General features: G+C 44.1%; 1 protein-coding gene across 1 annotated transcript; it reads right to left on the reverse strand.

Annotated features, from left to right (window-relative positions):
- Positions 1 to 4,008: 4,008 nt before the first annotated feature.
- On the reverse strand, positions 4,009 to 12,051 carry LOC149987541 (vacuolar protein sorting-associated protein 35B-like). The gene is given in 22 exon segments (XM_090243696.1): positions 4,009 to 4,280; positions 4,282 to 4,405; positions 4,544 to 4,657; positions 4,920 to 5,023; positions 5,413 to 5,520; positions 5,647 to 5,727; positions 6,041 to 6,109; positions 6,383 to 6,463; positions 6,587 to 6,676; positions 6,863 to 6,952; positions 7,069 to 7,137; positions 7,500 to 7,739; positions 8,006 to 8,122; positions 8,556 to 8,690; positions 8,993 to 9,115; positions 9,421 to 9,510; positions 9,878 to 9,934; positions 10,136 to 10,223; positions 10,566 to 10,751; positions 10,998 to 11,121; positions 11,332 to 11,428; positions 11,776 to 12,051. Coding segments are annotated over 22 exon segments (2,388 nt in total). The 5' UTR covers positions 11,884 to 12,051; the 3' UTR covers positions 4,009 to 4,187.
- Between the last annotated feature and the right edge of the window lie 612 nt (positions 12,052 to 12,663).

Genomic DNA, 12,663 nt, shown 5'->3' on the forward strand with positions numbered 1-12,663 from the left:
TCTAACATCAGCAACAACCATAAGATCTACTCCTCATAACAACAAAACAACTTCAAAGAACTTCAAAACTCACAACTAAAGGTGAATGGGCCCATAACCTATTGAAGAAATAGAACTTTGAAGTCACAACACATAGCATCAGCAAGGTTGTACACAAAGAGAGTATGGAGTAAGTTGTCTCTCACTTCCAACACCGAATACTTATAGGTTGTAGTTGCTGCCCTACAAGACAATTTCTACTCATTGATTTTTACACACATGATCCTTGGTCCTAAGATCCTTTGGTATCTAATATACCTCGAGGATATCCTATGGTCCTTGGATCCTTTGGCATCTTACTAACCACAAAGGTCTCTTATGCCAAACACTAATTACTCTTACATTGTTTATGGATATTTCCTAGTTCATACTTTGTCCTCTTGACTTTGACTCTTGGTCCTTGACCTCATCCTATATCCATAGGATACTCTTTCTATATACCAAGAATCAATCCTTTGACCATTAGCAACTTATCTTAGATAATATCCTCTACAAGGTAATTTATTCTACTTTCACTTTTACTTCAACAAATCTATGCCATTGGAATTCAATAAGCCATCAAATACATATGAAAGGGGACTCTCATATAAAGCTTATTTTTACTTCAATGACAAAACTTCACAAAGCAAAGAGATTAAATAAGAGTTTGGTGCCATTTGGGATGATAAACTCTATTTAGGCCAATTTAAATAAATGGAACCTTCCATTAATGATGGAGGTCTATCATTTGTAGAATGATTAGATGAGTATGCTATCAAGAAGAAAGAAGCTAATATTTGAAATAAGTGCCCTCTTCACCTAATATTTCTATAATCTGATAGAAGATTTTTAAATTAGTGGAATAAAAGATAAAAGATACAAGAGCACATTTAAGTTCTTCATTTTAATATTCCATTTGAAGAATTCCAAGAGAGTGAACAAAACTTAGGCCATGATTTTGGCCAAAGCTCTGATCAAAACTTGAGGCCTCAATTAGGCCAAGTTCTTATTCAATTCAATCATAAAAGCTGCAACCAATATATGTCATTGATGATAGCTTGTACACTTATGCCATCATGCCATTTGGGTTGTAAAACACACTAGTAATCTTCTAGCAATATATAATTATGCCTTCTAGAGTCTTTCAAATAAAAACTTGTAATGATGCTAATTCTATGGATCCACACTAAAAATATAAGTTTCACATGTATGTAGATACGTCAAATACATCATTAGAAGTAGTTTTTTTTATTATTATTATTTGAACATCAACAATTGAAACCATCTAATATACTATGTATTGCAACAACTTAGTCTCATAGAGAAAAACCATTCAACAACTAAGAAAGAATATTTAAGGATGATCTATACAATCTAAAAATTTAGACAATATCTACTAAAAAATATATTTGTATTTTATGTGGACCATGAGGTCTTAAAGTATATGGTGACTTTATCAACTTAATCTCTAAGGTTAATGCTTTAGCTCCTACTAATCCAAAATTCACATTCAAAGTAGAATAACATTTGAGAAAAATCCATGGCAATGTGGATTTACTCTCATGTATTCTTGATAGTCCCTCTAAAATATCCATTAATATAATTACAACAAACTTCTACCTTTTTCTTTTTTCCATAGAGCAAGCCAACTTCTCTAAATTCAAATTGCATTAGATGGACCAAATACAATACTACTTGTTAATATATCAACCAATGAAGAATCTCTTAGCATCTTAAAAGAATACATTCATCTAAAAAGCTTTACCATATACTCTCATTTATAAAGAATTATATTGGCTTAGAATTGATAATATTCTTTGACAATGTATGTATTCCAAAGAGATGGCAATTGTGCTCAAAGCATGTCATTTGGATCTAAAAGGAAGTTACTTTACGGAAGTATAAAAGGCTTATAAGATTTACTTAACAGATTACTTGTAACTGATGGTGATCTAAGATGCACACCATTATGCAAGCCATTGCAATGTATGCCATAAAAAAATAAATACATAATAAAAATAAAAACTTCTTAATTGCTATGAAATATTGCTTCATTTAGTTTTTACATTACAACGATTTTAAAAATGTACTATTAACTTTGTGAATCCAATCCATCCAACAGCCAAGTACACTTGCAATTTATATTTGTTAGTGGAAATGAACTACATTACAAAGTAGTACAAAGCTCTCACAATGAATGATCCTATTGATATGGCAGTGGTGAAATTCATCTATTCTTCTATTGTGACACATTACTAGATTTTTCACTTAATTACATCAAATAAAGGTTCTCATTTTGTCAACAGTAAAGTCATGGCTTATTTCAACTAGCTAAGAATCAAACATCATCACTCATCACCTTACTATTTGTGGACAAATAATTAGGTAGAATAAGTAAATAGAATAATTTTTAGAATCATTAAAAATAATAATTCACGTATATCTATTGGCAAAAGATACAAAATTGGTTTTTGTACTATAGGCTTATGAGACAATGTATAAACCTTCCACTAATTACACATTATTCCAACTCACATATGGGTAAGAATATGTCCTCTTTATTGAATTTTTTGTTCCAAAATTATATGAGCTCGTAAGGACATTGTCTCTTTAGATAGTCAAGTTTAGAATGGAGGAGGCCAAAGAAGAACGTGTCCATGCACTACTCCAATTACCTAAAAAACAACTAACAGCTTTATACAACTAATGAACAAATCAATCTAAAAATAAATAAATTCACAACTTATACATTACTTTGCAAGCTCTAGAGGTGGGTGATTTGGCATTAAAATACAATGACAAATTGTAGAAGTTCTTAAAGAAGTTCTCACTTTAATGGCTAGGACCATTTGTCATCAAAGAGCTATATGACATTAGAACCTCAATCTTCAAAACAATACAAGATGATTCCCTTTGAAAGAAAACTAACACATTAAAACTAAGGGTCTATAATCCACACTTTGTTGTAATTCTACCCGAGCATGATATTGTGACTAAAGACTCCTACATTAAAAAAAATTGTTACTACCAAAATAAAACAAAAAATGAGAATATCTTTTATCTATTTGCCTCAAGACAACAACTATAGACTTGAGGAGCAAAATGCAAAATGCACAATTTAGAGTAGAATTTAAAGCATTGTTGGGATTTAAAACAATTGAGTCAAAAATCTCTGACAATTAAATGAAGAAAGCAAGCAACATCCAATAAGGACTCAAGATAATAAGAATTTGAGACATATCCAAAGACAAAGGGTCTTTGAAAAAACACTAAGACAAATGTCGAGAATTATGCTGAAATACCTAATATGAGATGAAAAAGGCTAATATCTGCATTTCAAATCGATAAAGACTGGAAGTAGAATCAAGTGTCAACTTGTTTGCAACCAACATTGATATCTCGTTTTAAGAATATCTCCCATGATGCAAGAGTCTTGTGGTGCCACCTAACAAATGTCCACACCCACATTGAACAACCAACCATCATTATGGTATATTGTCAATTGAGCAAGAATTCTCTAGGCCACCTCATACTTTCTTAGAAGATGTGAGAAAAATGTAGACCAAGCTTCTCAGACCATTCCTTTGATTGGTTAATAATGGATAAGAAGAATCCCCGGGTGATCATTGGGATGAAAAATGTGATCCCGTGATCACTTGCAAATTCAATTAGGGCAAATCTTACAATATATTAACAGTTGATTAACGTAGTCATTTAATAGGATTGAAAGGGTGAAAAAGAACGAAATTGCTTGGATAAAAAACTGGGACTTAAGACACGGTACATTTGTGCAAAAACAAAGACAGCTCCTTCCGATATACTAAATTGGGAAATTCAGCTTCACCTGGGTCTCTCAAGTGATAGGACTTAACATACACTTGCCCATGTCAGAAGGCGACGACGAGCTGGACATGATGCGGCCATCCGAACACATCGGAGGTCATCAAATTATGAACATAATGTAAAGCATTATTGTACAGTTCCCTACACCCACGAATCCTAAATAACAACTGCAGCGAGGCCAACCACCTCTCCCACAAACTACTTGTACATCAAAAGAGCCTACACAGGCGTCAGAACTTAAATCCTTTACAAAAGCACCCATAGCTTGTAGAACTTATGAGACTGAGTTGACAACAAAACAACCCGATGATGCCACAACCACACCCCTAACTGGGAACTTTGATGTCGCTGTATCGCTCCGCTACTGAGTCACCTTTGTGCTTTTGGAACTGGATGTACCTCAGTGTATTGGCCAGGAAAAGCATCCACCTGCATATCTTGCGTCGTATTCTCACTCTGAATCTCCGTCACGATGAGCTCCAACAATCCTTGAATGATCGTGCTTGTAACTTGGGTGTTGCCTTTCTCAAAGTAATACAGATACCTGCAAACCACACACCCAACCCCACACAGCTGTGAACCTTCCATAACTCAACCCCAAACACAGAAAACATCACCTTCCACGATTCCATGTACACCAGACACCCACACCGTCCTGTCCACTTGAGATGTGCCGACTCACTTGTTCAGAATCTCCACAAAAAGTGTCATGGGCCCATTGCTTCCTCGGGTCGCACTAGACATCTGCTGTGCAGCGTTGGCAATCCTCAAGGCCCGTTTCAAGCATAGCAATACCCTGCACATAGTGCAACCCAAAGCGACTCAGCACTCAACTCCTGTTCACTTGAAGGGTAAGCATTCTTTGACGACCCCATTCACGCCTTCACACCACCTAGAAGCCGTTGTCAATCATCTATTCCAAAAACGACGCTCACGTTCTGAAAATCGTTCGAAGCAACACTGCTGTAAGCTCCGCCAATCTTCCCACGTAACACCGACAGCCAACTAGCAACTGCAACACTCCAAGCACAATCGATGCTTCCACACAAACAACTTACCTTTCTCCATCCTTGACACCACTCCCCTCTTCCACCCAGAATAGATGAGAACAGGCATACACAGCCCTGCACTGATCCGGCTTCTTCAACAACTTCGCCGAGTACTGTGCACAAGCGTACCCCATCCATTGTCAAGCATTTAAAGCGGAGAACAAGAATACCCACAAAACAATTCTAACCCACCAACAAAGATTCATCGTCACACTCCTGCCTCAATTCTCATGTCTGGAAGTGCCACCAACTAACCACACAATCAAACACTGTAAGCACTGCCTACCGCCGGCATGGCGAACAAACCGACGTGCACAGATCGCTGAAAATCTAGTCGGCACCCATACACGTAACTCATCCGACCCACCCTAACATCCGCACATCTCACTCCCATTCATTTCCAGCACGGTTGCAAGCCGTCAACTACCCTCTCAACGACAGCTAGGCGCATGAACCACCCTCTTGCACGGCACCAACAACCAAACGCTATTTAATGCCTTACCCCTGTCGCTTTGTGCGTAAGTGTGTCCCTGTTCTCCACGCCAAAAACCCGTGTTCTTTGTAGAGTGCCAATTATCAGCTGCAGAGCAGTCACCTGGGCCTTCGAATCCTGCACCACACACAAAATTGCATGCCTTACCACCTCACGCCCCGTGTCACCATACGATCATACCCCGAAAGCCTGTATCCTCCAAGTATCAAGTCGACCATAATGCAAGCGGAAACCACCACTTACCGCAATCTCCTCTTCGTAAATCATGAAAGCCTGCGTGAAAAACTCATACGCAACCGGTTCCAGGTTGCACACACCCGCAGCCTAAAAATGCACACCACGCATGGATCACCCACTCAGAAAGACCGCCTCGTTACCCAAGTCACGCAACTCTTGAAACCCGCTCGCAATCAAGTCCACCACAGTACCTTCAAATTTCTACACCTCATGCTGCAAAGAACAACACCTGCAAACTGCTTCGACAAACAACGCTTCACTCCTCCTTCACCCTAACGGTTCTCCTCATCGACGACCCGTACAAAAACTGCCTAGCCATCAAAACTGGAGCGGTAGACTAGGCGCCCCACGTAACTGCAGGATATACGCTTACTAGCTCTACACGACGAGGAATTCTCACCTCTGCACATTGTAAGTACAACCGCAACGCAAGTTCTGGGGCTGGTACCACTGATAACGCCTCCACAGTCTACCTCATCCCCACGACACGACGTGAGTATCTTGCATGCCATGTGACCAAATTCGTGAGACATCCGTTGAAACTGACTACCGGACGGACCTCGGCTCCAGTCAAGTCGTATGCTCATGGACAGATACCCACATCCGCATCGATTCCAATGCAGACACCACTATTCCACCATTCCCGGCGCAATCCAACCTCACGCCAAAACCAAGTGAACTGCAACTAAGATTCAAATCAAAACCCATGCACCGTCTCAAACGTAAAACATGGCGTCCTCACCTGATGCAAAAATTGAAAGACCTTCTTCAAAGATACGGGGCCGTCGTCTGGAAGATCCTCGTTTTGCAAAGAACGCACCAACTGCAGCGCATCAAAACACAACCTCAGCCTTCGTGCAATGCCGGCGATGATTCAAACAAGGTTCACGCCGCACAACATATCTTCAATATACACAAACAAGCCGGCAGAGTGAAAGACTGGCACCTTCAGAGCGGCGAATACAAGAGGTGGAAGAGTGAATGGCAGCCTCTTTGGACCCCCTTGACCAAATTGCTTTCTTGCGGCTATTAAAATCTGCCCCAAACCCAAAACCATCTCGTCAGATCCCCTCATGACGCCCCACACCTCTCCTAGTACTGCACATTATTACCAACTTCCACCCCAACAACAACCCCTACAACTCTAGCACTTCCACCCTTCAGGGTCGCACACGGTTCATTCGCTCCTTCAGAGAAAAGGTGCCACGTTCCGCTTCCTGACCTGGAACATCTGCTCATTATCGTCATTCACCAGCATGTGTACCAGACGCGCCACCAGATTTTGCTCCTCCTTGAAGTCCTCTTCGTCTAACTGTCGCCAACCAGGACAACCAGACACGATTCAGACCCCGATACCATCCAACTATTGCAAATGGGCATGTTGGCTCAGTCACCCAAGCACGAGGAGTGAGTACAAGAATACCATACCTCGTCGATGGATGGTGCTCCCTCACTGTCCTGAATTAGCTCTTTCAACAGATCGAACAGCCCATCCACCTGTCGTGCTAATGCGTTTCATCAGTTTCATCTCGACCAAAACAAAGACAGACGCTCCCCACTCCCAAAAACATAAAAAGTAACACAAAACACACAACAATAAATAAATAAACAAATCACGAAAAACGAAAACAACAAATGTCATGTCCAACTTCCATCCGTTACCTCAAAACATTCAACAAACTAAAGTAGCCCTACTGGAAACTGAAAAAAAAAAAAAAAAAAAAAAAAAAAAGACACGTCGAAAGGAGGAATTGTGACATCTGGGTCCACCGCTATCGTGCAAGTCAAGCTTCTCACAGCCCTGCTCCGTCCTTGCAAATCACTAACCCACAAGAAAAGAACATCGACGGAAAGTTTACCTTCTCCGGGGCTGTGATGAGGGTGTTGTTTGCCAAAATCGATTGCATCAGAACCACTGCCATTACTCTGTTTGTGTCGTAGTCCAAGTGTTCCATCACCTTTCCATAATTACTCAGCTTCAGGATAGTCACCACGTCCTTGTACTTCTCCAGAGGGGCACTTAGCAGGGCCACCAGCTGTTTTGTTGCTTTAACATCCTTCACCTTGCCTTTACCTTCCAGCTTCTTCACACACCCTCCCTGCCATCACAAGCCGACACAACAAAACCACATACCACAGGCTTCACATCGTATCAGCAAAGTTTCTCTCACTTCTGCTCCACACGTCACTCTTTCAACGTTTTGTACATGCAACAACTCCTTCCTTCATCTTCACTTATTTGGTTCCTTCATTCCAGCTAGACTTTCCTATCCAAAATCCACCGATCAACACGCTGTTCTTCGGTCATCGATTATTCCAACCACTCACACGGTCTGCAACAGCCACCAAGATGACCAATGCTTACCAAAACTTGATCGACATAGTCAAGGCGGTCGACATGGACTCGCAACACGAAAGTAAGCAGAGCCACGTACAGGCTCACAGCCCCCACCAATGCCATGTCAGGTTGCGCCTCGATCACCTATCACAAGTCCACATTCAGCAAGTTGTCCGAAAAACGCATGCCCATTCTCGAGCTTTCAACTTGCTCGTAAGAGTCAACCGTTGCAACAACCGCGCAAGAGGGAAGCACAATCAGATCGTCACAAGTGCGGCTTCTCCGCAGAGCACCCCCCCCCCTATGGCAGTGAGAATGGCGCAAAAGTCAAACCAATTCAGTACCCCATGTTTTCTCACTGACTCATTCAAAACACAACAGGCGTCACTACGCCACACACAACCCCCTGGTTGCACCAACCAAAACTAATTCTGCTGCAAGGTCAAGCTTCTGCTTCTGATCCTGCTCAAAACACCACACAACTAAAATTGACGTAATCTCATAGCTTTGTGCCTCGCCCACCACAGTACATCGCTCCCATAGATTGCAGACCAGCAAAAACACGCCCTCTTATTACCTCAACAACAGCGTGACTGAACTTCGTGAAGGCTTCCACTTGTAAAAACTCGGGCAACACCTCAGGCGACGCAGCAGCATATCTGGACAGGCGCTCCATCAGCTGAGACATCACTGTTTTTATGTCCACTGTTGGCTGCGTACGCACACACAAAGTCCATCTTATTCATGTTCTCTCACTTCGCTCAAATCGCCCACTTCATACACCACAACTACGAACTCGGACGCACACCCACATCCACCGGAAACGGGTGCGCACACCATTAGCCTACCATGCTGCACGACTCACTCCTTCATCACCCGCTGCCAGATTACGGGTGACATTCGCCAAAATTCCGCTTCCCCCTCATCAACTAAAACCAGGTTTTCCGTGCTCATATCTTTCCAACAAAACTAATCGCTGCACCTGAAAGCGCCAATCCAACTGGAAACCCATACCTGTAGCTGAGGGCATGCACTTAGAAGAGTCTCCAAAGTTTGAAGATGGAAATCGTCTGGAAACACCTGGATGATGCAGTCCATCAAGTAGTACTGCGCGATCTCGTCCTTGCAATTCACAATCTGTTTCGCATGACGATGCTTTGCTTAGTCCATCCCCTCCACATGTTCACATCCTCACATCCTCACCCCTCACTTCCGAAATATGCTGCTGTATCTCAACACCCATCCAGACCTCGAAAACGTCACAATCATCGCAGGCATCACTGCTGAGTCCGGTTTCAACGTGCGAGCACAAAGACCCGCCTCGAGACACTGCCATCAAGCTCAAAGCCTCAACTTTAGCCAAGTATCATCCAAACGCTCTGCTCTTTGAGGTGAGCGTAAAGCGTCGTGTGGACTCCTCCCGATGTTAACGCACGACATACCTGTTCCAGAACTCGTGGGAGCACAACATCTTTGTACATCTCTAGGTCCACGCCGTCAAGTTGACTCAGCACATGCAAATTCTTGCCCACCTGACAGATCGTTTTGAAAAGATGAAACACAAACCAACCATCATCAACAACATCAACCCCTGTCCCACGACTACTTCCTATCGACCATTCCACGCAGCAAACAAGCAAGCCTGACGGATCCACCACTACAGCCACACGCACTCAAAACAAGACGGATAGCCCCTGTCCCTTTCCATCTCCAACATCCACAAACACCCACGCCAATCTAAACAAAGCTGCTAAATCATGGACATCAACACCAGGCCTCGGTGACTGCATCTCCGTTCTCCGCTCACTTTCCCGAGTTCTCAAGTTGGCTTGCGCACTGCGGATCTCGGCAACCCCTAGCCATAGCCCAACCTCAAGTCAGGATTTACACAACGCTTACCAAGTCACGCAACTCGCTCCGTTCCTTTTCTCGTTTCTCCTTCTCCCGAGCAGGGCCCTGTTTACATCAATATGATCAACCAACGTCAGCTTCGGCATGCGCAAATAATCCACAACGTCTCGATTGACGAACTCTACACCGATGCTGCTTTCCAAACAAGGCGGCAACTCCAGTGCAATGCAGCTGCACTGAACGTCTCGTTCACGTTTTGCACCCAACGCTTTCGTCAGAGAGGCCATGCATGGGAGGTGATCCAACCTGATGTTGCATCCGCACCCACAATTTGTTCATCTCCGTAAAATTCTGGAGCACAAACTCCACCGCGTCCATCACGTTGCCACCCTCCCTGAAATTCAACTTCAAAGTCAAGCACAGCCGACTCGTGCGGGAAACTCGAAACATGAATTTCACAACGAATCAAAATATCAAACAAATCCCCTCCTCCAACGCCAACCGATGCATGATGTGAACCGGTCCTTCCGGGGACAAAACACCGCCCAAACCAGCCACGACACTCTGTACACAGACGCAGCTCCTGGCGACCCTCCGTGGCATCCACAACCATGGAGAACACCCGAGCACCCTCACAGCGAAGTATCATCGCAATGCCCCCTGAAACGAAGTCAATCGAAGATTGCCAACAGGCCATCGTCACACATCATCAATGGTGCTGTGTTCAGAAGAAGACCCTTCGTAGGGCGATCCAACATCTGGCAGTTTGTCCCGGCTGATTTGAGATAGATAACTGCGCAAGAAAAGCCCCCGAATCGGCTGCTGCACACCCCGACTCATCTCCACCAAATCCTTCAATATGTCCTTCGCTGGCGCTTCTTGCGATTTGATGTACACCGATCCCACGGTGATGAGCAGGTATCTACGCATCCAGAACAATCACGTCCACTGAGTTTCACCTCAAAACTCTGAAACTGAGTCAGTACCACCACTGCCCGGCCCGCAACCCCCAACGCCATCATGTCCCCACCGAACCCATCCGACCACCTCACACACAAGACTCAGCCGCGAATGCATGAAAAGCCCTCCACACAACCCTACAGGCAACCCGCCAAACTGATGCTCTCCACACTTAAGAGGGATTGGTTTGTGCGCGTAAGGATCTTACAGGCGCGGGAGTATGTTTCCAGAGTGTTGAACGAGCTCGTACAAGTCAGCGTTGGTGCGGCCTCTCTTTGTCTCCTCCTTGAAGAACGTTTCCAGCTGCCTCAGCTCATCGAAAGTCCTCATGTCTTGTTGCAGGTCAAGGGCATCAAACCTCACCATTCGAGGAGCATAAGCCTCTCTCCAGAAAGAGATCACCAATCGCACACTATGCGAAATATGAACAACCAGATCCGGCGCCTCTCCTGGTCACTCGGATGCGAGTCTCTAGACACGACAAGAGCATTGGCTAGCAAAACATCAAACCATGAAACCAAAGAACAAACCAGTCCGGATACAGAGCTCGTAGTATTTCTGCGGAGACAACTTCGACGTTCGAAGCTCCGAAAGCATCTGTGCGGAGTACTTCAAAGCATCGCGCAGATTGCTCGCGTCCTGCAGCAATGTAACCGGAGGGAGCGTCAAATTAGGTCTGCGACGGTCCTCGCCAAGCCAGCATTTTCTGTCCAGCTGCAAAGTGCACTCCTCCATGCAAATTCGCCAATTCACAAGACGGAAAAGCCGTGGCATTAGATCTAACGCCCAACCTAATTCCATCCGACCACTGCCACGGCTCGCGACTGCCGCAACCTGGGAAATCGTCACTCCACGGATCGCGAATCCTCCCAGGATTCGACATCCACACCGACGATACCGACCAACGTAAACCACAAACAAGCAGGGCCATCAAGGAAGCCGTCAGGAAGCCCGAAAAGCACAAGAGAAAACAAGATTGCACGCACCACAGCGCGATGCATGTAAAATGCATTGTGCTGGACCAGAGCCATGGCATCCGCCAGCCATTTGTCTTGCTCCTCGGCGCTACTCACGGCATCCTCCTGGACCTGCATCGTGCCCGCGCACAGCTAGAACACTGAAATCCAATCCAAGAGCCCGGCGCCGAGCGGAATCCACCCTGCAGCTCGGGAAGCAACAGCGAGAGCGAGCAGGGCGGGGTAGAGAATCTCGTCCGAGCGTAGCAGAAGCTCGCGGGCGATGACGAGACGGGGGTCGGGACGGGGTTTAGTCTAGGGCTTCTTCATGCGCTCCGAAACACACACACACTCGCAGGAAGGGAGAGAGAGAGTATAGCGGAATGCCAACTGGGACTGCTGACTGGACGTGCTCTCCTGCTTCCTGAGGCATGGAGGAAGACTCCCCCTCCCAATCCTCCTTTACCTTTCACGCCACATCATCTTCGCTTCCTATCCTCCCTTGTTGCAACACACATGCATGTATTTATATTGATGTCTATGTGTTTGTCAAACGCTGTGTTTGTTTAGCACATGAACACTTCCTGTGAAATTCAGAATTTTACTCTTCTTTTAGGAATTCTGGATACATTTCCAACTTTTCATCTGATTTTCGTTTACTTTTTTATACTCCATACTCTCACTCACATGCGATGAGAGACACCCCTCGTGAGCTGTAACTATTGCTTCACTTGATGTGGCAAATGTGAATGGGTTATTAATAAAATGACATGTTCATGCCTTTTTTTAATGTTTGTTTCTTCATTGTTGGAGGCTTGCTTGAAATGGATGTGCAAGGAAAACTTATGAATGCAATAGTTTCTTGGATAATGTAGAGAAAAGCTTGAAGGAAGTTGAGGTTATTGTTACAAGAAAGAC

The sequence above is a fragment of the Physcomitrium patens genome, chromosome 17, assembly GCF_059467195.1.
Source record: "Physcomitrium patens ecotype Gransden chromosome 17, ASM5946719v1, whole genome shotgun sequence".
NCBI classification, from domain to species: domain Eukaryota; kingdom Viridiplantae; phylum Streptophyta; class Bryopsida; order Funariales; family Funariaceae; genus Physcomitrium; species Physcomitrium patens.